This window comes from Carassius carassius, chromosome 12, assembly GCF_963082965.1.
Source record: "Carassius carassius chromosome 12, fCarCar2.1, whole genome shotgun sequence".
Classification (NCBI taxonomy): Eukaryota; Metazoa; Chordata; class Actinopteri; order Cypriniformes; family Cyprinidae; genus Carassius; species Carassius carassius.
Genome location: NC_081766.1, coordinates 18,674,314 through 18,702,283, shown reverse-complemented (window position 1 = coordinate 18,702,283; position 27,970 = coordinate 18,674,314). Strand labels below are relative to the sequence as shown.

Here is a 27,970-nt window from a genome sequence, read left to right as displayed (position 1 = left end):
TTTGTTACCCCCGTTTACCTTTTCCTTAACATCTGTTCATCACTATCTGAGAATGCCAAATGTTCAAGAGTAATCCTGACATAGACCTAAATCTAGTTGATAAACAAACATATAGATTGTGTCAAGGACACACGCTTAGCAACCACCCCTTCTGTTGATAAGCATGAGCACAAGGTATGCAAATATTAAAATGACACTTAGTAAACCCGGCCAGCTGTCTTCAGGGTACAACATGAAGTGTACTCGTGTGCACTGCTGTACACTTTGACCTTGACCTGATTATGTAACAAACCTGCCAACACAAACTACAAAAGATTGCTTGCATTAGAGTAAACTCAAGATAAAATGTCTTAAATATTTAATTAATTACATCTGACGTACTGACCTATGGAAGCCAGTTTAGTTAAAAATATGATTCTTTTAGGGTTAGGCATAATAATGAGAAGCTTTCTTATAATTATGACTTGGTTATCTCATTATAATGAGAAATTTTCTTATAATAATCAGTTAATATCTCGTAACGTAATTCTTATAACAATGACTTAGTTTCTTGTAATAATGACTTAATTAGAAACTTTATCGTAATAATGATTTGCTTTTTCATAATAATTAGACACTTTCTCCTAATTGTGACTTAATGTGCAAAGAATGGAGTGATGACACGCTTGTATAAATGTGAGAACACAATAAACATGGCAAGCTTTCATTAAAGTCCGTTAAATCTACAAAGTATAATCTATTATATTTTTCATATGCAGTTTTGCATTTAGCATCTTCTTCTTCAACACACACATATGAATAGTTCAGATGCAAAAGTGAACATCAAGTCATAATTACAAGAACATTTCTCATTATAATGAGATGTTAAGTCATTGTTTCGAAAAAAAGTATTTCATTATTTTGAAAATGCATCTCCTTATTATGAGATGCTAATTCATTATTATTAGAAATTTTATCTTCACGAGAAAGCATCTCATTATGAGATGTTAAGTCATTATTATGAGAAAGTATTTCCTTAGTGTAATGAAGTTTTTTATTATTATGAGGAAGTATCTCAAAAGTCATTATTATGAGATAGTGTTTTAATTTGTATGAGAAATTATTGTGAGAAGTAATTGTTACGAGTCACAATTATGAGAATGTTTCTCATTATTATCACAGTCATTATTATGAAACATGTTTTCAATATCATTATTATGCCTTCCAGAATCATATTTTTCACTCAACTGTGGTAAAATCAGGCCTCATAGAGATCAGTCAGTCAACCTCTTATGGAAACGTTATGTGTCATATTTCAGATTGTGTGACTATTGGTCTCATATAGGTGATGTGTAATAGCGAAATGTGTTAAATTATATTTCTGAAGAATTTTAGAGGTTATAAGCAATTTAGTACGGGATAGATGAGAAAGATAATTATTTTGCCTTTTCCACAGATCCCGATGACAGTCAGCAGACAGATGCTGTTTGCCAGTGTAAATAATACATCTGAATTAGTTGTTTGCTTGTGACCTTTTACAGGGTTAGAGTTGTTTGTGCAAGATGATAAAAGGGAAATGTCTGTCACGATATTGTAGGTTATTATCAGTCATGTTGTATACTGCATGTCAGCATTAGGCATTTTAGGCTGTAGCCATTTGGATGGAGTATCATTAATTGATAGAAAAAGTATACGGAGGGTGTAACTGAAAAGTGAAGAGTAGTTCATTGTTTTATTTTATCTTAACTGCTTCATAAAGATTATCTCAAGGCCACTTTAATTTAGGATAATACTTCAAATATGAAGATATGGAAATGGACTATTTAGAAGCAACGTTTCTGCTGTAGCCAAAGGCTGGCAATTTTTAGTGTTCAATGGATTTACATGTCTGATTTTTTAATACCTGAAGAGACAGATAAATCATTAAAAATGCAAATATGACTGAAATGGTCTGTGTGAAGTAGAATGTGGTTGCAAAAGGGGATTTAAACATTTGAGGAGAAATATCAGTCTCTCCTGGACTGTTTTGTCCTTTTGTTTTCACCTTCTACAGCCATGATATGAATGAACAGAAACAAGTACTTTAATTAGAATGACTGAAGATAATGTTTTAATGACAACAGTGGGTTAAAAAATGGTAAAGAAGATCAATCATTTGGATAATGATATGCTGACTATTACGTTCATATAGTCTGCTGTTACAGTGTTTTAAATGATAAAAAAGTTGTATTTTTTTTGGTCTTGTGACATCTGGAACTTTTTTGAAAACCAGGTTTTGATTTAGTGCTTACATCAAGTCGTGGGACAGCATTTCGTGGGTCTAGATTAGAGGTTGGTTTAAAATGGAGTTTAACCCTACAACATGAAACAAAACCAAATTAAAAACAGTCTAGCTGTTCTACTACTATTCAGAAGTTTGGGGTTGGTGTGATAGTAAAATGGTTTTAAAAACATTGTAATATTGTGCAATATTATTAAAATGTAAAATTGCTGTTTTTTTATTTATTTGAATATATTTTAAAATGATTTATTCCTTACACATAAAGCTGAATTTTCAGCATCATTCCTCCAGTCTTCAGTGTCACATGATTATTTAGAAATCATTCCGATATGCTGAGCACTTGGTGCTCAAGAACCATTTATTATTGATATCAATGTTGAACGCTTTTACTTGTGATGCATACATTTTTCAAGAGTCTTTAATGAATAGAAATTTGTTTGAAATTCAGTGCCATGCTGTATGACCTTGCAGGAAATCCTCAAATACAGCATTTTTTACTGTATTATATGAACTAATTGTTTTCACATTTAGTTGACAATTTTTTATACTAAAATGGAGTTTGTATTAATAACCTATGGTTTCCATATGAAGATTATTTTTTGTTTTGTTTCAATTTTCCATCTGTTATCTTTAAGGATTTATAGGCAATGTTTAAAAAAAAAGTTTATGTTCGGATTTACAGTTAGTAAGAATGTAAACATCAAGCTGTGATTTAGCAGATTCTGTCATCCAGTTATTTTCAATACAATAATTACAGTGACAGGCCCCCTAGAGCAACCTGAGGTTACACACACACACACACACACACACACAAAATGACATGCAAACACTGACTAAACAAGTAGTTTTATAATGAATATGTTTCTAATTGTATCCCACATGTGCAGTTTAGGGGTTAAAGTAAGTGTTTGAGTGTAAATGTGCCATCAAATGTATCTATAGCTCATGTGGTTTGTGTACTCATATGAGAGAACTCAGTGTTGCTTCCGATGAAAATAAATAAATATGGTACTGCATGTAGAGAATTTGTAGCAGAGTGCTTTATCTCCAATAGTGGAGGTCGGTGCACATTATGTCACAACAAGACATAAATGACTTCCTCCGTTTTCACTTTTCGGTAGCACTTTATTTTACAGTCCTGTTCCTCATGTACATACAATGTACTTATTATAGTAATTTCAATAACTATGTAATAACTAGGTACTAACCCTGAACCTACCCCCAAACTGAACTCTATCCCATGTAGTTACCTTGTATTACCAGAACTTTCTTAGATAAATACACTATAAGTACACGTAAGTACACCTACTGTAAAATAAAGTGCAACCCACTTTTCAGTGAAGTGACAATATTAATCGATGAAGACAACAGGATTACACAATAGGCAAGTTCAAACAGGTTGCTATATAAAAAAACTAGTATGTCAAAACTGCATGGTTGCAATACAGTTTCAGTCTAGGGTGATGAAATGCAGTTTGTACAGTATAAAAACCATTACACCTATCGAGAGTCCCCATAAACCACCAATACCAACATGTGTGTGTGTGCGCATGTGTTTTCATGCTTTAATTAGTCTCAACATGATCAATACACTACATATTGAAAAATACATTTCAATTTCATTATGTGCAGTTTGTAATTAATGACAGAGTTAAGACATTGTTTAACCAAAATGCTTTCATCATTTACACACCCTCAAGTTCTTTCAAAGCCGTATGAATCTCTTCTTCTGTCTTCTGTTGAACATATAAGATATTTTACACAATACAGCTTATGTTCCTCATTGACTTCCATGATATGTTAAAAATATTCTAGAAGTTCTAAATTTTAAAATGGGGACCATCAACAAATCCATTCTTTGAAATACCTTCTTTTGTGTTGGGTAAAGTCTAATCTCACTGTAATCAGCACAATCTGGGCTATAATAATATGTGAAATGCATGTATGTACATGATTGTATTTTTGAGAAAAAAAAAATGTTATGCGTGGTTAGTGAAAAACTAAAAAGTCCTAATAGTTTACATTATAGCTCTGATAAGAGGAATTAAGGATTTTGGTGCTTGGACAATTTATCAACTCTTTTTGGACAGTGAGCAAGTAGGAAAGGGTGGTTTCAGGGGGAGGATTTTTTTGTTTTTCTTTCTTATACGCGTTTTGAATATTTGGATAAAGTAATAATGATCAGTACAGAGTAACATTAATCACATATTGCTCCATCTGTTAGCTGTGCACTCACCTTGGTAAATCACATTGTTACTCATAGCGAACATTTACCTGTCATTAAATCTGGTTTAACTGGAATATGAATCATCATGTAATGGGAAAATCATATTTGAATAATATTAGCATTTGTCTGTTCTATGAACCAGCGTCTCGTCATAGATCACGCCATAGGCCCGCTGCTGTTCGGCCTTTGGCCACTAGATGGCAATAGTTTGCCATCACCAAACATGACTTCCATGACAAGGAGCAGTCGTTTTTAAAACCAGCAAGGCAGTCATAATAGAGATAGTCTATTAATCTGTCTTTAGCTTCTAGTAACACTCCTATACAAAGTCCATTAAGGCTGGACATTGTCCAAATAGGGTTTTAGGTCATAGGCAGCTGTATGGCAGGGCAGGAATGTGCTCTTGACATTGGGAGGGATATTTGTGCGGTGTTCATGGTTAGAAAATGGATTGTTATCATTAAACTCTGTATCAACAACACTGTGACCCAGATATGAGTGTGGAAGTGAATTAGTGTTCATTATACATAAACTTAAGCTTGACCTTTTCCTGCCTGAGGAATTACGAGGTTATAAATGTTTCAAATAATATGCAATACAAATATTTTGCCCTGAATTCCTCGTAATGAAACACTCGTGACACTCGTTGATTAATTACTGCACAAAAATGCAGGTTTGCCTTTATTTATTTTCAAACACAATAAAAACTAAATAAGAATTATTCACATTGTTGCCTGGATCAATTCTGTCAAAACAAATGAACAGAAAAACATCCCTGGAACTCTAACATAATTACTCAAAAAACACCTACAGTTATTTTTTTCCTTCATAAATAGGCGCAAACAAGTACCATAAAAAGATCTCATATAGACACAGTGTAGAGGGATAGTAAATGATCAGCCATATGCCAGGGTTATACAGCAACTCTCCAATCTGCCACTGTTTCTTCTAATCAACACCATATAAGCATCTGACACTTTCATACACATAGTTTGGATGACATTAATCAATATGCCAGAAGTGATACAAAAGAAATATTTTGCGTAATACAAAATAAACCTTTCTTTAGTTCTTTCCTTAATGAATCAGTTCATGCTGCCTCGCTGGTTGATGCCATCAACCTATACTTTATTAAACTTGGGAAAATAATACTTTTGTCCGTCTAATCAACAGTGACTTCCGCTGCCAAGAAATTACCCCTCTTGGCTAATTATTACTTTTCGAGTTTTAAACGAACTGGTGTGGTCCAATTCAAAATCACATTGTTACCTAAAAAAAAATTGAATTCTATTTACAGCTTGAAACAACCCGTCCGGCCGTTCATAACGTTCCTATGAGCCATTGTTTTATACTTACAACAGAACTCTGTTTCTAAGGCAGTTGACTAGAAAAGATCATTACAGAGAGGAAGAATGATACGACGAGAAAGAGGAGCGGGACGAGACGCAGGAGTCATATCGTCTGCATTCTTTTTTTGTGGCTTTTTGTTTTTCTTTCCTTTTTTCGGATTGTGATTTTCCTGTTTTGGTTTTCGTTCCGCCGTTTGTCAGCGAGAGCTTGGAGTCTCCGACACGCAGCGGTAAGTGCTTAGAAACTGATGGACTGACACAACCTTCCTGCGAGGCAAGTTGACCTACGCAACGTCTTAAAAACCATGAGCAATCTCCAATAAAACACACGTCTACAGGGGGTTTCCATACACGGCCTCTTATTAGGTACGCAACGAGGACGCAGAACAATAGGAGGGCGTTAAAAGTCAATATCATTAGAGAGGTGATTGCATTTAAACAAATTTTAGCATACAGTTTACATGTACATGCTTTTAATGATTTAAACTCTATTTTAAAGATCCAAAATGTCTGAATGTCAGAAGCTAGAAGCAGATACAAATTCCAAAGCCACCACGGTAGGGTGCACTAAAGGGTGAGCCATGAGAAAGAAAACATTCAACAGGCCCTGAATAGCTGTACTGGGATGAGGAACTGCCTTGGTCCTGTGAGCGTGAAGGAGCGTGGGGTTGGAGATGTCGATCAGGTCAGGTACAGGGCTTTGTCCCTCTGCAGAGCCCTGTGGAGGGAAATACCAACAAGTCAAAACGGCTGTCGCAGAAATGTGCTTTTTTTCCTGAATGATGATGACTGATCTCGCTAGCGTCCGCTCACCCGTTGCCACAGTACTCGGCGGTCCAGTCCAGGCCCTGGGTTGGTCCGTTCCTGCAGCCGGTGCGGTAGTCCATTGAAGGGGACAGGCCAGGTCCGGCAGAGGATGTGACATTTACCATGCTCTGATACTCTGCCTGAAGGGGGAAACGCTGAGAGGGAGAGCAGATTACATATTAGATCTAACATGCTGCAGGTCCCACAAAGTCAAGGCCTATAGTGCAGAGCTATGAGAGCTATTATATAACAATAATGATAATCATTTATACACCAGAAGAAAGTATTGCAGCTGAATGTTTAAGGAATACCTCTGGCAAAAATGAAAATTCAGACATTAGTTATTCATTCATTGTCATGCTGTTATTTTTGTCAGTAAAACACAAGAGTAGACTTTTAAAGAAATGGTAACGCAGCTCTTGTCATATAAAAAACTAGGGGGTTGTTTAGCAGTTGTATTTACAGTGTTTTAAAGTCATACAATGGCTTTGTGTGGGAAAAAGACATTTAAATGTCTTGTTTAAGTAATAAGTAGATGAAAATGTAAGAAATATTAGGTTGTGCAATAAAAAAATTAAAATAAAAAAAAAACTCTGTGAAAGAATGCCCTTTTGGGTCAGTTTTAAATGCTTTTAAAAGAAGTCTCTTATGCAAACATATGCTGCATTTATTTGATCAAAAATACACCTAGACAGTAATATTGTTAAATATTATTACAATTGAAACAGTTTGAATATATTTTGAAATTTCATTTATTCCTGTTATGGTAAAGCTGAATTCTCAGCATTATTACTTCAGTCTTCAGTGTAACATGATCCATCAGAAATCATTCTGACTTACTGCACAAGAAACATGTTCAACTAATGTTGAAAAGAGTTGCACTGCTTAGTATTTTTGTGAAATCCATGATACATTTTTAATTCAGGATTTATTTTCAGCATTTATTTGAAATCAAAACATCATAATGTAGAAGTGTTTACTGTCACTTTTGATTAATTTAATGTATATTTGCTGAACAAATGTATTAATTTCTTTTAAAAAATACAATATTGACCTCAAACTTGAGAACGGTGGTGTAAACTTATATAGTATATATGACTCAATATGAATAATGACTCAAATGTGGGTCTTTTCACACAAATTAACACTTTTGTATACAAATTGTATCAACTTATTTTAATTATTTATTTGTAATTTTTTAGGAGCTTGACATATTAAAGCTATAGTTGTGCGACAAGACCTCTATCATGAATTTTCATAAATGTTTACTTTTGAGTGCCACTCAGAAAATGGGTCTGGAATGACATCAATTTCATTTTTGGGCGAAATGTCCCACTAATTCAATAATTTAACATTGAGTTGTATTTAAGTCTGACATCAAAATGCTGAACTAGCCTGTTTTTCTGAGAGAAACCAGAGCAAAGCAGCTCGTCCAATCTCATTCCAGCAAACATCCTCCACGATCTGAAGTGGACATGATGACAGTGTAATGCAAGCAGCCTCAAATGAGCATTAACCAGGAACTGCATTCGGTGGTTGGGGAGACGAAAAATAAACGAAGCAGATATTCTAATTTGAAGACTTCTTCTCTGTTCTTAGCCTACGAAAGACTGCATGTGAAAAGGAAGTTAATCTCAGTGGTACACAAGAGAATCTGCCTGAAAGAGCAAGACAGCAGGTGGCTGCGTTTTTTTCCCCCTCCAGAGATTCTACCTATTCATGAATTGTTCCTCAAATTCTTCTCCTTCATTCGATCACAAAGGCTCCATCTGCCCCTTTGTGTCCCCCACCCCCCCACAACACCACCCCACCTCCCCCCGGCCCGCCTCGGCTCACCGAAAAAGTTGAACCACGCGTTTTTGTTTGCTCTCTACAAATATGCAAAAATGAACGAGGATTATTACTCCCCTTTGGATTTAAAAATTCTCCCATAAAGACAGGATCTGTGGAACAGGCTTAAGAACTCCCCAAACTGAGGAGAGAAAAGCCAAGTTTAAGCATGCGTACTCTCCTCCAAAAGATTGACACAGCCATACAAGGAGCCCTGTGGTAATCTAAAATTGGACTTCAGACAAATTCACACTATAATCTGCATGAAAATTAAAACACTTTTTTTTTCTTTTTTTGCCTTACGACGATGATCATCCAACAGCAATAGTTCATTTTCCTGCAGAGGAGTGATAAAAAAGAAGCACATGAAATTCAATCGAACAGTTGCTCTTTTAAATACAATGTTTCCCAGAATTCCCAGCGGGCACAGGAAGAGAGACTTACAACAATAGGCCTTTCATATTCAGATGTGGATGGCGAACTTTTGCAGCGACAGTTTGAATTGGAAATATGTTTTTCTGTTTCGTTCTTGATGGAATCTATACGTTGCCATGTATTTCCTTAATGATTCCTTCCAAAAAACACAATTCAAACACAAACAGCTCGTCACTCAACAACATCAGCGAGGCGCATCCCTCGGTGAAAGATCAAACTGCTGTCACTGGATAGCGTGTCACCTGTTCTCTGGACCACCTGATTCATCTCTCTTTATGAAGCTAATCCTTGTTTACCCCAAGACAATGTGATTCTCCACCCTCTCCTTTTCTCCAGCAGCAGTCAGTCCTGCCTCCCAGCTGATGCTCATCTCTTAAAGAGCTTGCAGCACAAGGGTGCTATTCATTAGGACCTTATTACAACCTCATCTCAATCCCACTGAAGTTCAAGCGCAACTCAAGGCTATTAAGACATGAAACGGATCAACATCAAACTCTTAATGGTGTTCTCGCCATCACTGTATTAGAGGAACGAGGGTTTAATTAGCACTGATGCTAATAATGAGGCTGAGTGTTAATGTACGGCTGCGGTTGAAACGCCCTCTTCCTCCTCCTACAGTACGTTAAAGCAGGGGAGGTAATAAATGCAGTGAATGTTATTGTTAAAAAAGGTCGTTTTCCCTTTAATTAGATCTTTTTTGGGGTTGTGTGTGAACGGGTAGAGGCTTTATTTGCTTTGCTTTGATGTTTGTTGTCTACGTCCTCAAAATCCAGCCTTTTCCTCTTATACACTTTAGCAGAGAACTAATTTCATTTCCTTCGGCCCAGTCTGAAAAACTGCTTTCATCAGATAGCTGAGGTGTTTTGTCTTCCACACTGATGTATTCATCAATCTCAATGTGAGGGTTTTTATTTTTTGTGCAACCTTAAGTCACATCCAAATCCTAATGCATCTGTTTATTACAGAGAGAAAATTGAAAATCTGTCTGTGTGATATGTTGGGATTTTTTTGCTCAGCGTGGACATAAAACAAGCTGGCAGATATTAATGGTTTCTCTCTTGACCTCATTCGCCGGCAAGAGAGATAGGTTGAAGGGGCCGGAAATGATGAAAAATGAAACAGTGCTGCATCTGCTGCATAAACAACACTTCCTCCACTCTCACATTCATACACACACATATATGATTCACTATCTGTCCCACGATAATGTATAATGGAAATTGGAGAAGAATCCGTCAAGGCGGGTTCTCAAAGAGGTTTATGGAAAATAGATTGGCAGGGGAGCAGATCCTTTAGCCTCTTTTTGGTGTTGCTTTAATAACAGTGAAAAGACTGCTAATGTTTTTCTTGATTAAATTCAACATGAAATAGAGTTTGCAACCTATTTTAGTTTCAGAATCTGATATATTTCACATTAAAAGACAAATAAAAATAAAGGGAGGGGCTTGATGCTATCCATCAGGAATTGATTGGATGGTGAAAAGTGCTCTCTTTATGAGCGGTCCATGGTTTGGGTGAACAGTTCACATGAAGTCCAAGATAATATACAGTATTTATCAATTAAACTTAGGTCAATTTAGATTACTTCAATTAAATGGTCAATTTCATGTTAGAAAGTATGAATTTAAATATTTATGCTTTTGAATGTGTGCAATCATAAAAAGGTAAATGAATATATTACATAAATATTTTTTTTACATTAAATGTAGCTTTCTAAATCTAATACTGACCCACACTTCTGAAAATCAATAAAGGTTTATACTAACCAAGGCTGTGCTTATTTGATTAAAAAAAACAGTTAAAACAGTAATGTTTAAAATAACTGTTATCTCTTTTACAATGTAATTTATTAAGCTGAAATTTTCAGTAGCCATTACTCCAGGCTTCAGTGTCCTGATCCTTAAAAAATAATTTAAATATGCTAATATGGCGCTCAAAAAACATTTTTTATTATTATTAATTTTAAAAACAGTTGTCCTGCTTAGTATTTTTCTGGAAGCAGTGCTACTTTTTTCTTTGATGACTAGAAAGTTCACAAGAGATCTCTGCATTTATTTTAAAATAGAATTCTTTTGTTTTCATAAATGATGTTACTGTCACTTTTAATGCAATTTATTTCAATTTCTTTCTTTTTTTGAATGGTTTTGTATATATAGGAACTTATTTTAAATATATTCAAGTGTTGTCTCCAAATTCAAAAGTATCTAAGAAGAAAGAAGTGCTTGATTCTTTGTGAAAGCTATCAGTATATGTCTGACCTGGGCCATGGATGAGGAGTGCAGGGGCAGCGGGTGGCTGCTGAGCTGCTGTTGTTGCTGGTGGAGACTGAGGTGCTGGTGTAAGGGGGGGCTGATCTGCAGCGGAGGGGGGGATGAGCATGTCATGCTGCCCATGTTCACCGCTCCTGGCATGGGAGCGTTGGGCCGGGATGTACCCCCTCGGGATAGGCCTGGCTGCATCGGGGGCAGGTGGGGACTGAGTCCTGGCTGCTGGTGGTACTGAGCAGCCATGTAGAGACCTGGGTGAGACTGGCCTGCCCCAGAGAAAACTGGTGGCTTGGGTCCGAGCATTTGAGAGGCCTGTGATGCCTTCACATCGCCTGGGTCATTGTAGCTCTAGAGAAAGGTAAAGAAGTGTTTTTGTTGTTGGGTGCATAAATGTTGAACAGGCTTCTTGGAATAATCAAGAGATTTTAAGCACTACACTGTGTCTTTCTCTGGTTTTAAATGCCTGATGAATGTTGTATGACCTAAATGTTCTTTTAAAATGTATGTCTATATACTAGACTACTAAATATTTATAAAAAAAATTATATATATATATATATATATATATATATATATATATATATTACATTAATGTATAGATTTAATACATTTCAAACATATAAAATAATTAAAATCTTCATTTTATATTTATTGTAGATTTAGATATGTATGTAAAAGTTATATAAATTAAAAAAAAAAAAAAAAAAAAAAAAAAAATATATATATATATATATATATATATATATATATATATATATATATATTTTTATATAGGATTTCTTGCAAGCTATTATAGCATGAGATTATATCCAGTTAGGTGTGCAATGGGAGTCTATTTATTACTCAAGCTGTCTAAAAAACATCCCAAAACTGCGAAAAAGGAACATCTCGAAATGTCCCTTCTTAAATGGCACTTTTTTAGGCATGTCCCCATATCAATATTCCAGAGTCATTTACCTGAGACACGAGGCTCGCTCTGTACGCAGCCAGCTGTTTGAGGTACTCCTTCTTTGCGGTTTCTGTTTTTTTCTTGTACATCTGCCATGATAAAATAAACAAACAAAGAAAATATATGTATTAAGAGGCCAAAGCTGTTCTTCATGTTCCTGTGCACAATTATTCTTAGAAATGGGATCTAATGGCAGTCCATTTATGAGCCATAATGCGTAATTGTTGTTGGAGCACTGAAATGGTGCTTAAGTGCAGCCCACTTTATCCATCGCTTGTTCTTCTGCCTTTATGGACTGTCCATATTTCCCCTTTCAGTTGCGGCATATGTGTAATTATTTGCCCATCAATACATCTGTGCTGTTATTACCTCAACCAATAGACCTCTACTAAAAAGACAAGAGCAGAAGAGAGATAGAAAAAGAAAGAAAAAAACAGCAGAGAGACATGATGTTCTTTTATCAGGCAAACATCCTCTCCTGAGTAAAAGTACTTTTAAGTGTTTTCATCAGCTTCACTGGCTGAGTGTTTTACATATAAATAAATGATTACAAAAAATAAAACTGCTTTTTATGACTGTAGATGCTGTCTGGTGGCTTTGGTGAGAGAAATGGATACTTTCAGTTGTGTTTATTCTGAAATCAGAAGCAGCTCTCGTAGTCATGTCATTCCTCAAAACCAAAAAACAGTCTAGGTGTTAACATAAGTGCTAATCCTTTTTTATCGTCACTGCTTTCAATATGAAAAGGAACCTTAATGAGGATATTAAACATATCAAGGGTATTTACTGTACTTCATAAGTGCTAATATAACACTTTGACATAGCAAATGAAAATAAATCGTTTTTTTGACTGCAAGATCTAATGTGTACCTTAAAAGTCCTCAAATTAAAAATCCTTTTGTCATTCATGTTATTATTAATCTTTTTTTTTATTTATTTTTTGTCCATACAGTTCCAGTGTTGTTTTGGACCCCATTGACTTTCATTATATGGACAAAACTACTCCAAAATATCTTACTCTGTATTGTTTAGTAATTTGGGGATAAACTATGCATTTTTTGTTTTAGTTTCTTGAAATGTTTTAAGTTGTGAACTATTAATTTCAAACAGTCTTAAGTTTAATGATGAGTTATTAATTTCAAATAGACTAGTAACTTGAAAATCTACTTTTAAACCTTTTCAGGAGACAATTATAAGCGCTGAAAACAACATTCTACAGCATACTACATTACAGACTGTATTCATGCCAAATGTCTACCGAAACTTGATAGAGTGACTAGCAGACTCCACAGAACCGTTGTTTGTTATGTTCTAATAAAAAAAAATCTCACATATTGCACTGTTTTCACACCTGACTTTAAGACTTCCCCTACATGCACACCCATGCTGATGTTAGACCACAACACCTCTGCGGAAGCAATGTTATTCTCTGATTGCACAAGGGGAAATCAACAAATGTTCTGACCAACATGTGCATCATTGTATCCGCTGTCATAAAAAAAATCTTCATGTGAATATACCATTGCATATATTGTAGATAATACCTTAGATAATAAAGAAAACATGTTCTGTGTGTGTATAGAAACACAGTAATCTAATTCCTGCTGTATTACCTCAGTCTTTATGAGTCAGCCACAAGATCGCAGCAAGATAAAGGAACTATTTCACATTTGCACATGAGCCAGGTTTATTATAGTGAGAAAGTCACCTGTTTCTGTTCCTCGCCCAGACCGTCCCACATGGAGGCCACTATTTTGGAAACCTCCCCAAATGTGGCATTGGGATTTTGCCCTTTTATAGCTGCCTGCGTGTCTCTGAAGAACAGGGCGTAGGCTGACACTGGCTTCTGAGGTTCGTTGGGGTCTTTCTTCTTCTTCTTCTTGGGGGTTTTGGGCTTCTTGGTCATGTCTGTGGCTGCTCTCTTCTCTGCCCCATTCATCTGAAAAGAGAGGAGCTCATTAGAGTAAACAATACATATCCAATGAGATTAAGCCTTAATAACAGCTGAAGCAATCATCATCCTAAAGTTAGTTAGTGAACCATGTCTCCAAAGCCTGAAGCTGTTTTTTAAATTTTAATGACTATCGTGCATCATTTGTATATTCAAGGTTCCCACGCATTTTTACCTATTATTTTCCATGACGTTTGCAGTCGTTTGTGATCACTGGATAACTATTTATGTAAAGCCTGCAGTTGCAAAGAACAATTTCTAGACAATGTAATATTAATTTTAATATGCAGCATCTATAGGGCGTTGTGATTATGACATAATCGCCTGTTTATGGTTGCTGATCTGTTCACTTTAAAGGGCAATCAGATATACCTAACCAAATAAGTGAATTTGACGTGCGTGTAGAAATACTATAAAATGCACATTTTACTAGTAATTTTTGCATTAAAATGACAAATAACATATTTTATTATAGATACATTTAAACTATTACATATGCCATTCTAACATTTTAAATACATCTAAATATTAAATATTGATTAGAAAGATATAAACTAAATCACAAAAAATTATGTATGTTAAATTTGCATTTTAACGCTGTAACTGTTAAATGCTCTAAACAGATATTTAATTGTATTACTCTTATGACAATTAGTCACCAGCCTAAAGCTTCATAATCATAACAAATATCATAACAAATATTTAAGTGACTGAAATATCAGGATGTGTCACTTCATATAAACACGAGTAGCTCCTAATTGTGTAGTTTGGACGTTTTAATGCTGAGCCGTCTTCTATGTTAGGAAACAAGACATAAAAATATCTTAGCAGAGCACATAAACGACCACACTTTCCAGAGGATCAGCACTGATGGGAGTTTTGGAGAAAATGTGCAGTATTTTGGCTGTGAAGAACAGACTTGAGGCAGATCAGTGTCTTAGCAAATCTATGTTTAAAGAAACATGGCAGAGCAACTTGCTGAAAGGTCAGCAGTGACTCATTCCTTTTAATACACTCTATTTTGCCACAGTGCATAAAATAGTGTATGTGTGTGAGGAAGATAAGCTTTTATATTCATGAGATCATAGAATGGGTAACACACTCTCTCTCTCACCTTGGCAGCATCATCTGCATCGTCCTCATGCACGGAGCTGGAGGGGGAGGGTGTGGCTGACTTGCTCTCCGGTGGAGATGGGGATCCATGGGTGCCATTGTTGTTATTTAGACCCAGCTGAGTATTGAGTTGTGATTGGTTGATGGTGGCCAGCTGACCTTGAGGAACCATGCCAGGTTGGACTCTGGGCCTGAGCGTGTCCACCTGAGGATGGCCGCCGTAACGTGAGTCGGAGTTGACCATTTGCTGCATCTGGAATATTAAAATAAAACTTCCTTTAAAAAAACAAAACCTAGATTTCCAAATGAATCCTTCAAATAAACTGAACCTCAAGCCGTTCTGTTGACTGCAAGGTGAAAGTCTGTTAGTTGAATGAAGTTTGTAGCATAATGTTGTAGCAAAATCAACTTGACTACTGTTTTCTTGAAAAAAAAAGGCCACATTTTTTTTTAAATCATATATATATATATATATATATATATATATATACACACACACACACACACACACATATATATATATGCACGTCAAACGTGATTACATAAATTTTTCTGTTAAAACAGTTTGAGCTGTAAAGTTGTTTAAATCATAATGATCATTTTAAGGATTTAGGATTTATGAAATTATATAATCCAGCACTAATGTCTCCATCTATACCGTATGACTGGTTTGGATTTTCAGCTAATAATGCTAGTCTGTAGCAGAGTGTAGAAACATTGCTTTTTGCACACTGTATCTGGGGGATAAATCACTTCCGACAAGGACAAGCTCTGTAGCTGTAGTCCGTCACCTGATACTGTCTGAAGCAACAGGTGACCTGAAATGTACCCCACGCCCACCATTGTATGCAACACAATGCCCCCGACAGGTGGAGCTTTGGGGTTAGAAGTCACGGGCATTTCTCTGAAGGACAGGTGACTCTATGTTACCCTCCCCGCATAAACACTTCAGACACACTGGACCCTCATTACTCAAAACATACTGGAATTGCTTTCTAACATCTCTTATTTCGAGGAGAGCCTGTGAGAGCACTGAATAATGCTAATGCAAAGATTTAACAAATTTCATACTGTCTGACATTGACAGTCACAGAGGGAAATGTAGTGTCTAATATTGAACCATCCACACGATCTGTTATGCATTTCTGAGTGGTGCTTGTCCACGCTTAAGTCACTGCCATGATACTAATGTGTTCTGGATTTTTAACAAAAACTTTCAATTAAGTGATGCTGTATATATTTTTAATATTTAATTTTAATTAATTAATTTCTGCTTTAATTTTAAGCCAACAATGAGACTTTCATATGTTTAACTTGATTAATCAATTAAATACATGAAAGCGTTTTTTTTATGTCATGTCATGGAGCATCAGAAAAACTGTTCATTTACGATAATTCAGCATGTATCCGAAAGCAGCTGATTGGATGTAAAGGACTAACGACGTGACAAAATTACACAGCAATAGCGAGGAAATTCTCTAATCCTAGCGGTTTTAGCGGTTTACTGACTAATCATAAACTGACACTGGTGAAAAGGTCAAGTTCTCATGAAATGGCTGGAAAAAAAAAAGATCACAGTGGAAAACTGTTCAACTTTTCAGGGGGTTTAACCATTACAATGTTAATGGATAGGAGGAAGTTTCATTTTTCAGTGAAATGTGTTTACCATGACATGCACCTCATTAATACCCTTGGTGTTTTCTGTATTATACCCCTTCCCACTCAATTTCTTTTGAAACATCTGTATTTTCTTGAGGGGGACTTTTTCTGTTATTTAAGCAGACAATACCCACCTTGTGTGTGTAATAAGCCAATGTGGTCAGTTTTGGGTAGAAAACACATTTCAACTTAAAACCACGCATGCTGATAAAGGTCACCTTTCTATTTCTTGGTAAAACAAAACTAAGAGGCAGGACAAGCTTTCTGGCAGTAACTTAGAGTGAAATCAAAGACAAATTGTTTAATCATTGTGCAATAACTAGTGAAATTTCCCAACGAGTAAAACTTTACAGCAAGAGGATCAACATGGCCGCTGAAAACAACTCAAATCGCGTTTGTCAGAGCGAGGTTCACCATTAATCTCCACTACACAGAGGACAAAGGCTTGCCAGGGATGAATAGAGGTCACGTGACGAGGTCACAGACAAAAGCCCTAAAGGCTGCCCGTTCTGCACTTTTTAAGTTTTAAATAACAAATGGCTGCCTGGGCTGGCTGTTTATTCATCAGATCCACTGACCCGTGTTGCAAAAGAGGTCATATTCATTTGATATCAATTTCCTTTAAATCACAGGGCAAATTGTAATCAAACGTACAGTAGGAGACTATTTGCATGCTTATCTTCCTATAGTGCATGACGAAGACGTATGAAAGGGACGAGAGAACCCCAGCTTTCCATGGAGTCCAATGACATTTTAAAGAGAGGAAAATAATGTCTACTTTACTCCGGCTGTCACTTCAGGGGCACTTTCATGTCCTTCTGTTTCCATTAAAAAGGTATAAATAGCTTAAGTGCTGGACTAGATCAGAGCCAATTGTTTGCTCAGGGTAATAAAACCACAGCCCAACGATAAGGACTTTTTTTCAGGACGAGTAATGAGGGTGTATTTCATGTCCTTGTGTTACTGTAGATCTTTATAAGCTATAAGACTGACTGGCTTTTTGTTTACCCTTTTGATCATTAGAATGAATTTGAAATATATTCTGGCATAATCTTAGCTATTAATTTCATTCCTCTCGAGTTAATCCGCTTTAAAATCGCTGTTATTTTTATTTTTTTTATTTTTTGTGGTAATATTAGCTTGTCACAGTCTACATGAAAGAAATCACCCAATATTTATGACATGCAGGAGTACATATGAGAAGTGAGGTAATTTAAAGTATAAAAGCTTAAAGCCGTATTACACCATCTGTCATTTGGACGTGCTGGAGTATAATTGCTCTCGCTTGGATTTTTACACGACTGCACGTAAATACCTGTCTCTTATTAAACTTCACTGTAAATTTTCTATGCAAAAGCTGCCTAATAGAAGTGGCTTGTCACACTGCACTTTCAAGGTCTCAAATGAGCCAGTTTTGCAGTGCGCAGCAAAATGCTGCAAACTATTCTTTGCTGCAAATTTACAATAAATGGAGATTTATATCCATTACTGTTCCTGTTATTTATTTTGGCCATTGCTGGATGAGGATTTAGTGGCTTTTGCGCTGATGATGGACGATCTCGCTGCTCTTTACCACTCACTGCCTCTCTCTCTCCTCCGCTGTCAGCTCTGTTTAGATTTGCACATTTTACACACATCAACTTGTGCTTATGTGGCTTTTGGAAAGCAAACCTTACCTGAGCAATTCCAATAAATTTGTCACATTTTATGTGAATCACCGAGCTCATCAGAACGGCCCGATGAGATCTCATCTCTCACATTATATGTTTTTAAAAAAGCCTTCTGTTTCTCAGAACTAGGGGATCCATTTAGCCATTCCGCTGCATTTATTTTCATTCCTTTTAATGGAATGAGCAGAGATGGTGAAACCCTAAGAGATAATGTTCCTTTTAATCTAATACTTTTTAAAGGTGAAGCAGATTTCACTCAACTATCTCTGCTGGCTAAACAATGCAAACTCTGAGAGCTATAAAATGAATGCAAAACGTAAGAGGCACATAAATGCACTCTCTGTTCCACCAGAGAAAGCAGCTCCAACAGGCTAATGCTGAGAGAAAATTAATTCCATCAGCTAGCTCTTTCATTCTCCACTGCAGCTACAAGCTCTCTGTCCCGTTGCCTGGCAACCATAATTCATAGCCGCTCTAAATGGATGTTCTCCAAGCTCTGAGAACATTAAGGTGAAAAGAACAAATGCCTTTGTGAATCTCAATATCTTTCAGTGTGCATGTCACTCTGTGTATGTGTTTTTGTTTTTTTTTAGCAACCCATGTGTATGTTATTCTTTAATAATCTTTTTGATGTAAGTTTAAGAGGGGCACTACGAAGGTGCATTTTCCCAAAAGAGAAACAAAGGAATTGAAAATATTGTTTTTACCATAATTTCTCTTACGGCTGTCATCATTTCGCCTTCATGCGCCCATTTCTGATAAAAGATAAATCATTTGTTCTAATATAGTCAAACAAAGGTCAAGATTTAAAAAAGCTAAATTAGCAAGGTTTATCACACACCAAAACAACGCTCAATATTTAGGTTTGGCCCCGAGCATGGAGTTTATGGAAAACAATAGGTGAGAGATGAAGGGGAGACGTTTCAGTTTGACTCTAGCATCAGATTAGCAGCACATCTCACATTCATCTTCAACCACAGTTAGTCACACCTCACCGGCACTTCATATGTTTCATAATCACATTATGAGGTTTCTTGCACTTAACCAAAATTTAAGGTCTGGGTTTCATTTCTCCAGAAGTAGCAGTGAATTGTAGATCCTTGTGATCAATATTAACATTTTATACAGATAAGAGAGGGATAAAGTAGTAAGTTAAAGTAGAGAAAAAAGTTAGTAAACCAAATAAAACATTCTGTGTAATATATCGATTTATATAAAATATTACATCTAAAAAATATATATACACATACATCACACAACATTTAGTAACTATATATACAATGTATTATATGTAAAATGTGTTAATTTTATGTGTGTGTGAGTGTGTGTGTGTGTGTGTGTGTATGTATATATATATATATATATATATATATATATATATATATATATATATATATATATATATATATATATATACTTATAATATTTTAAATATTATAATAATTCAATACTATATTGTAATATTTAATTTATTTTTTTCTTAACCATATTCTCCTTTTTTTATTCAGTTGTACTATTTATTTTTAGTTTGCCTTAACCTTTAAAATTTAAAAAATGTATCTACATTTTCTGATTGTACTATACAACTATCTAGCACAGCTACATGGCAAGCAGAATGCATCAGGAGGAGTGCCTTGATGCTAAATTATATTTAATTAACTTAATCCAATAGGGAATTTGGCATTGTTTCACTGTGCGTTAAATCACATTAGCTCTCATTAGCTGGGTGCTATCTCAATCATTCTACATGCCACTCCAACCTCTTATAATATCTGTTGAGGTGTTTTATTTGTGTCAATTAAATCATTGTTAGGGCACTGAAACGACTTTGGTGTTGTGTAATTCCTTCATGCAAAATGCATTAGTGACATCTCAAAGGAGAGCATGAGCATCTTACAATGAAGTTTCCTCCACACTGAAAGAAACTGTGTTTTTGGTCATTTTTCATACTAGATTATATAGAAGCACATTTCCACCTCAGGGTAAAAATTAACTGTAACTTTTTTTGTCTCTCTCACAAATTGCAACTTTGTTTCTCGTTATTTTATCTTTATAACTTACAACATGATTTATCTCAAAATCTCAAAATGTGACTTCATATTTCTTAAATGCATCTATATATTTCATAAACGCTGCTTTATATCTCATAGTGTCACTTTATAACTCATAATGAGACTATATGTCTCAGTGTGATTTTAACTCACGCAATTGCAACTTTATTTCTCTTAATTGTGACTTTATATCTCTTAATTGTGACTTTATATCTCTTAATTGTGACTTTATATCTCACAATGCGACTACTACGTATTCTAAACTTTATCCCATAATTACCGTATTTTCCGGACTATAAGTCACACTTTTTTTCATAGTTTGGCTGGTCCTGCGACTCATAGTCAGGTGCGACTTATCAAAATTAATTTGACATGAACCAAGAGAAATGAACTAAGAGACATGAACCAATAGAAAACATTACCGTCTCCAGCCGCGAGAGGGCGCTCTATGCTGCTCAGTGCTCCTGTAGTCTACACTGATGACACAAAGCGCCCTCTCGTGGCTGTAGATGGTAATGTTTTCTCTTAGTTCTTGGTTCTAAATAAATGCGACTTATAGTCCAGGGCGACTTATATATGTTTTTTTCTCATCATGACGTATTTTTGGACTGATGCGACTTATACTCAGGTGCGACTTATAGTCCGAAAAATACGGTAGTTGGATTATCAGCCCCAGATCTTAGTCAGAGAACGGCAGTACTCACCACTGAGAGGGAGTTGGTGAGCAGGCCGCCATCTTGACCCAACATGTTGGGGACCGACATGCCCTGCAGGTCCATTCCTTGCAGGTGAAAGTGGTGCAGTCCATTCTGGGAGACAGGGGGGCACAGGTGATGGTATGTTCCAGACTCAGACTCGGGCAAGTGTGCCAGCATGTGTTCGGGGAGGCTGGGGGGTGTGATGGGTGGGATGTTATAGTCTTCATCCCCAAGACTGTGCACTGGGTAAGACTGTTGGGACGAACAGAGACACAGTAGACAGAGGTTACGTGACCCTTCAGAACACTGACTGGCTGATTACATAAGATAGCTGCATAACAAAACCATCTTTTTCAAAAGATGATTCATTTATGACTGACTAGTCATTAGTGATGATGAAAACGATGCATTTTTCTCATCTATTGTCATTTATTCAGAGGTAAATACAGTAGAATCGAATAAAAATGCTATCATTGAAAATCTCAAATCTCAAGAGCATTCTTGTCAAAAGTGTCTCCAAAGGCAGCATGAAAAGGCTTTCCAAACAGTTAGTTTGAAATACTGCACAATGGGGGGTGAACCGTAGGCTAGAACAAGGACAGACTGTCCATTTGATACTTATAAATAAGAGAATGAAATGGGTTAAGGCACGAACAGAAAACTCTTGTTGAAAACCAACATTCTTTGATGCTCTATATTCTGCCACTGAAGCGATCCAGCAACAGCAATGATTCATGCTGTATCAATAACAGAAAAAAGACTAATCACAACTATATACGCAGCAGATGAAATGCTGAATAAAGTACATCAAAGTGCGCTGCACATTACAGTGATTCATTCCTGCTATTTGAGCCTTTGAGGAAGTAAAATTATATGCAAATGGTCAATCAGTCTCATTAGACTATAACAAAAGGCTGCTTTTATGAGGCTGAACAGTCACTTGCGCTTGGCTGTGAAGTTTGCTTTGGCTGCCTCCTCCAGCCCCTGTCAGTGTAGACTGTGATGAAAAAGATGTAAAGCAGATAAGAAGATGAAAGGCTGTACAAATCCAAGCAAAACCATAAATTATTCTGTAAACACTCTCTCTTGGAGTAAAATACTGTAGAAAACATGTATACAGTTATCAGAAGGCAGAGTTTATTATCTGTGCCCGAGAACGCCGAACGCTTCACGAAACGCTAACCACAAATATGCCTCTGATTCGACTCGAAATGACTCGAACGATCCCTCTCTTTTTTACCTTACTAAGGGGCTCCTCTTTTCTGCTGCTTTATTATCTCTAATACATGGCTTTTATTTGCAGCAAACTAAATGAACCTGTCAGACAGCCAACTACAGGCAATTAGGTATGAAATTGGTTCCAAATTCAAGCTCAACTCAAATAACAGTCCAACTGTTACTTTTAAGGATTGCAATAATCGTTTTAATGAGCTTCCTACTTCTGCCTCTAAAAAGCCAATGTATCATGCTCATTTGCATATTTGATTGTGTTGTGCCTCACAGATGTCTGCGTTTGTTTGCAGGAAATATGCTGGCATAATTCATACAGTAAGGCCTTTAGAGGAAAGATTTTACTGCCAAATTAAATCAAATAAATAAATAAACCAAGACGACTGTTTGCAGTGGCTTACATTGCTGTTGATACATGCAAGTAATGTACTTATTCGTGTAATTATTGTCAAAAGAAGAGGAAATTATTAAATTCGGGTTGAATATTAGACAAATAAATAAGCAGGAACGGATGGCTGTTTTGAGGTGCAATTATGTTTATGTGTTCTAACGATTATATACGTGATGTTTCTTTGTCTCTTGTCTTTCTTTTTTTACACTTTCCTTTTTTGTGACACTGAGATACGTAAACAGCCAGCCAAGAAAGAGAACACAGGAAATAAATAACCCTGTAATGTGGTGTGTGGCTATGAGAAAAAAGAGTGAAATGCACAAAAATTAAGAGCATTGCAAACATTTCCAACATCTGTGTGCTTGTAAATCTTGTTGAAAAAGATGACTTTAGATAAGGCTTTAGATGGATGCCAACCTATCAAAACATGGCTTCATCTGACGTAGATCTACTTATTTAACTAAAAACTGCTAAATTGTTCCAGCTAATCTGAATAAATTCATTTTCTAAAGGGATAGGCAATATGAGTCAGTTTATTTTTCCAATTCCAGCCTCTGAAATTACACACACACACACACACACACACACACACACACACACACACACACACTGTATATATATATATATATTTTTTTTAAAGAAATGTTTAAACAATTTTTCCATCTGGAGTCATGTCGTTGGTAATTGAAATATTTTTGCATCATCTTATGTAATTGAATAAAACCTCCAGGGTCAGAAAGTTCTCAACTGAATTACATAATATGATTTGAAGTAAATTATTTTTTTATATATATTGAGTCAGGGTTGTGGGAAATTACCCACACGATATCTGTACATTCTGTTCAGTGTTTACTATTCACGATCCAGTTACATTCAGATCGCTATGTATAATTTTAACATAATTGAGTTGTGCGGTTTTCCACTAAAAGCTTAGCTTTTCATTTAACAATAAACGAAACATTGAAGAAAAACTACAATTTCTGTGTAAATCAGGACTTTGGATGACACATAGTTTCCCAACAACCTTCATTCTCATTGCATGCAAACAGGGCCGTTCCTAGACATTTGGAAGCCCTCTGCAAAATTCATTTTGGAGGCCCCCCACCCCCAATAAAAAGCACTTAAAACCAATATGATTCCTAGCCTTTTTTATTTCTACAACATTTCATTTAAAAGTTTGGACACATTACTACTTCAATGTTTTTGAAAGAAGTCTCTTATGCTCATCAACCCTGCATTGATTTGTTTTTCTATTTTACTCAGAGGTGGGTAGAGTACCCAAAAACTGTACTCAAGTAAAAGTAAAAGTACTTCTAGAAATATTTACTCAAGTAAAAGTAAAAGTACTAGTCTTGAATAGTTACTTGAGTAAGAGTAAAAGAGTATCGGGAAAAAAATCTACTCAAGTAGTTAGTTACTAGTTACTTTGGGTCATATATACTGAGCCTATTTTTATTTAGATATATAGATAAAATGTATGTAATGTATGTGTGCGTGTTTAAATGTATATATTTCATCAGCCTTTACTCCAATTTATGTAATTTATTATAAAACCCTGTCTGTTTACTTAAGTAACAGATTTAGGTGTCATGCCATAACATATTTTTAATATGACTGACTTTATATTAAATGTGAATTTAACATTGAAAGTTAATGTGATATAAATATTGCTACTAATCTTTCATTGTTCAGAAAGAGAGCAAATAACATTTACATTATTAAAGATAATTTTCACTGACAGTCTAGATTTCAATCACTCTCAGAAACTCCCATTAAAATCACTGAAACTGTTAACACTGTGAAATCAATATCTTAATTAAAGATTCGTACACACATCTGCACTTTGTTGTTTCTGACGAGAGAATTCGCCAGAAAGAGGTATCCAGTCAGCGAGCGAGTGAAGGAAGAACCGGAATTTTAGCGATGATTCATCTGAACGCCTCTGATTGGCCAATGCTTTAATAAGCTCAACAGAACCGTGTGTGATTTGTTATAATGCGCAGCGCTGTAAAAACGCATCTATCTCTGGCTCAGCGCCAGCAAGCGATCACAGATCTGAATTTAGCAGCTGGACTTGCTGATCGTACTCACTGCGGTGTGACTGTATTAAAATTAATAAAATCTTAATCGGCTATTTTTTGTCTTTTGGAAGCTGCATTCAACTTGACTCCCCTCTGTTATAAGCCACACACATACAACAAACTAATGTCACAGTGGTATCGTGTACTGTAATCGAATGTAGCCCAAGTTATTACCTGTTAAACAGTAGACACCACACGCGGTGTTCATCTAATAAGGATCTCCATCGCTAGCAAATAATAACCTTTGCAGATTTGCTTTCAATTCAGTGCAGTTCCATAGCCCCGTTTTCAACACTGCTGATGTTAAACGTTACAACTCCGAGTGAACCACTTCAGACGCTCAGCGCGTGCGGCAGGGAACTGAATGACTCATTCAAACTGATTCATGAACCAATTCACTCGTTTGCCAATTGGTTTGATCAAGCCTTTGAACAGAATTGACTCAAAAGAATGAATCATTCGCGAAAGGGCATCGCTCATTGCCCAGAGAAAAGTAGACGGCGCGTTTGGAATAAACTGAAGCATTTATAACATTTATTGCATTAAGATAAAGTAACGAGAGGAGCGTCGCCCACAGTAACGAAGTAAAAGTACAGATTTTTCCCCAAAAATTTACTCAAGTAAGAGTATAAAGTACCCATCTTTAAATATACTCCGAAAAGTATTAGTTACCCCAAAAAATTACTCAAGTAAATGTAACGAAGTAAATGTAACTCGTTACTACCCACCTCTGATTTTACTACACTTTAAAACAAATCTATTTTTGTCACGCAAAGCTGAATTTTCATCAGGCATTACTCCAGCCTTCAGTGTCATATGATCCTTCAGCAATTATTTGAATATGCTGATTTATTATCAATGTTAGAAACAGTTGTGCTGCTGAATATTTATTTTATAACCTATGATATGTTTTTCAGGATTTTTTGATGACTAAAAAGTTGGATTTTTATTTATTTTTTGTATTTTGCTGCCTGTGTTGACTGGTGGACTAGCGTTTAGAGGATGTTACGGATATGCATGCAAAGGAGGGGAAGGGGTGAAAAAAAAGACAAGTTTTGAGATCAACAACTCGCAAAGTCCTTGCCCATTTCATGTGACATCATTTCGACTGGACAACAAATCTCTCAGGGAGGTGATTGCCTGTCAAATAGCACAAGGGTAATGGGACTGGTGGGAGATGAATGGCAAATGAGCAGGAGAGTCATTTAAATCTACTATCAATTACTGATGATGGTCATGATGGCTGTATGGAATCATTGTCTATGGGCGACCTCACAGTCAGCAGTCAATCAAAGCCTCACAGCGGACGGGGAGAGAGGAATAAACTGGGGGACTATGTATCTGATGTGGTTTACACTGACAATAAGGAAAAAATGAGAGCGAGAGAGTGTGGAAAGATATGAGAAGAGCTCTTGTGTTTTTAACATACTGTAGTGTAGTGAGTGAGTGGCAGAAATGCTTCACCAGCAGAAATTCACATTAAATTACTGCAGCATTGTTTATAAGCCTTCCAACTTGACAGGCGTAAATCAGCTCGTCATTATGAAAGAAGTGCACACGTACTGAGATACGAGGTGGATGAGAAAACATGCATTTTGAGATGAGAGATACGCCCCATCATTATGCCACAGAATGCATTAAAACAAATTTGAGAGATGCTTTCTGATAAATACTCAGGAACTATAAGGTTTTAAATCAAATGGGTTTTTATCTCTAGCTGTGGCTTTGTGTGTTGGTTTCAAACACCTAGTTCGAAACCTCTCCAATATTTAATAATCATGTTTTACTAACTTTAGTAATAAAATACTTTTTATAAACATGATAAAGAAAAGAAAACATTTCTACTGTACATAGAGAAAAATAAATGTATTCTTTTTATTTTTAAATATCTTAATAATAATGTTTTGTGTTTATTATTACTATGATAAATAATACATTTGTTGTGAATTTTATATTCTAAAACTGCATTCTGGCAAGTCACATGCAAGTTTCATTTTAAACAATTATAGTTAAGTAAAAAAAATGTACAATTATAACTGCTGATTCGCTGCATTGTTTTGTGTTTCATAATTGTTTTTATTGTTAAAATTTTATTGAAAGCCTATAATTGACGTTAAAATGGCATTTTTCATTGTGACAATTGACACCAAAGAGTGTGATAATATTCAGTATTGGGGCAAAAATGTCAATGAGCGTTAAATATCTTTTTTCTTAGACATTAGCAGTGCAACTTTTTTCTATGCAACACTTTAAGGTATTTGCTTTGCAGAAATTGACTTTCAGAAATAAACCTACTCTATTTTAAATGATCACTCCAGGATTGGCTGTGGATCATTACCCAGAGCTCCATGCGGCACGAGGAGAGCTCCAACATGTTGTCATGCCCTTCCACCAATTAAATTGCTACAGAACAGCAAAAGGAAGTGTAAAAAACAACAGTAACCTGCACCTGCAGATGAAGTGACATTTTCATAACGTAATTTTGAATAATGAAGATGTCAGGTTAAATGCTACAGTAGTTAAACTTAATAAGGTGCCCTTTTTTTCAAATGGCTTTTCATTTGCCATCTAGGCTGGGATTGTGTGAGAGAGGCAACGAAAGCAATTCAGCCAGTAATGAATACTTCTGGGACCCAGGGGCAGTGTTCATTTGAATGCAACATTATTTGGCCAGACCCCCAAAACAACCTCAGACCCGCTGACAGTGTTGGGGAGTAACTAGTTACATGTAACGGCGTTACGTAATTTAATTACAAAATAAATGTAACAGTAATCAGTTACAGTTACTAAGAAAAAATTAGTAATTAAATTACAGTTACTTATGAAAATTGTAACGATTACAAAGAGGATTACATTTGAATATTTACACACATCCACATACAGCTTATTTCTTTCCCAAATTGCACTAAGACATATGGCCCATAATCTCCGAGACGCGGAAAACACATTAGTAGAATCCAGTCATAAAAATGGAGTTCAGCCTATAACGCGGACGCAATATG

The 27,970-nt window shown here is 35.8% G+C and overlaps 2 protein-coding genes across 3 annotated transcripts in view; both read right to left on the bottom strand.

The window, feature by feature from the left end:
• The window catches only part of LOC132155024 (serine/threonine-protein kinase N2-like), a 328,421-nt gene that overhangs the window by 135,726 nt on the left and 164,725 nt on the right, over nucleotides 1–27,970 (bottom strand). The gene's annotated exons all lie outside the window — the stretch shown is intronic.
• Nucleotides 6,443–27,970, bottom strand: part of LOC132155017 (thymocyte selection-associated high mobility group box protein TOX-like) — a 54,979-nt gene continuing 33,451 nt past the window's right edge. The window contains exons 4-11 of one of the 2 annotated variants that reach the window (XM_059563781.1): nucleotides 21,273–21,518; nucleotides 19,225–19,272; nucleotides 15,190–15,441; nucleotides 13,833–14,063; nucleotides 12,133–12,213; nucleotides 11,167–11,523; nucleotides 6,650–6,798; nucleotides 6,443–6,554 (exon numbers count right to left, since the gene is read on the bottom strand). In XM_059563781.1, coding sequence (XP_059419764.1) covers nucleotides 6,518–6,554; nucleotides 6,650–6,798; nucleotides 11,167–11,523; nucleotides 12,133–12,213; nucleotides 13,833–14,063; nucleotides 15,190–15,441; nucleotides 19,225–19,272; nucleotides 21,273–21,518 — 1,401 coding nt within the window. In that variant the 3' untranslated portion in view covers nucleotides 6,443–6,517. The remainder of the gene's footprint in view (nucleotides 6,555–6,649; nucleotides 6,799–11,166; nucleotides 11,524–12,132; nucleotides 12,214–13,832; nucleotides 14,064–15,189; nucleotides 15,442–19,224; nucleotides 19,273–21,272; nucleotides 21,519–27,970) is intronic. The other variant, XM_059563782.1, reaches the window with a different exon arrangement.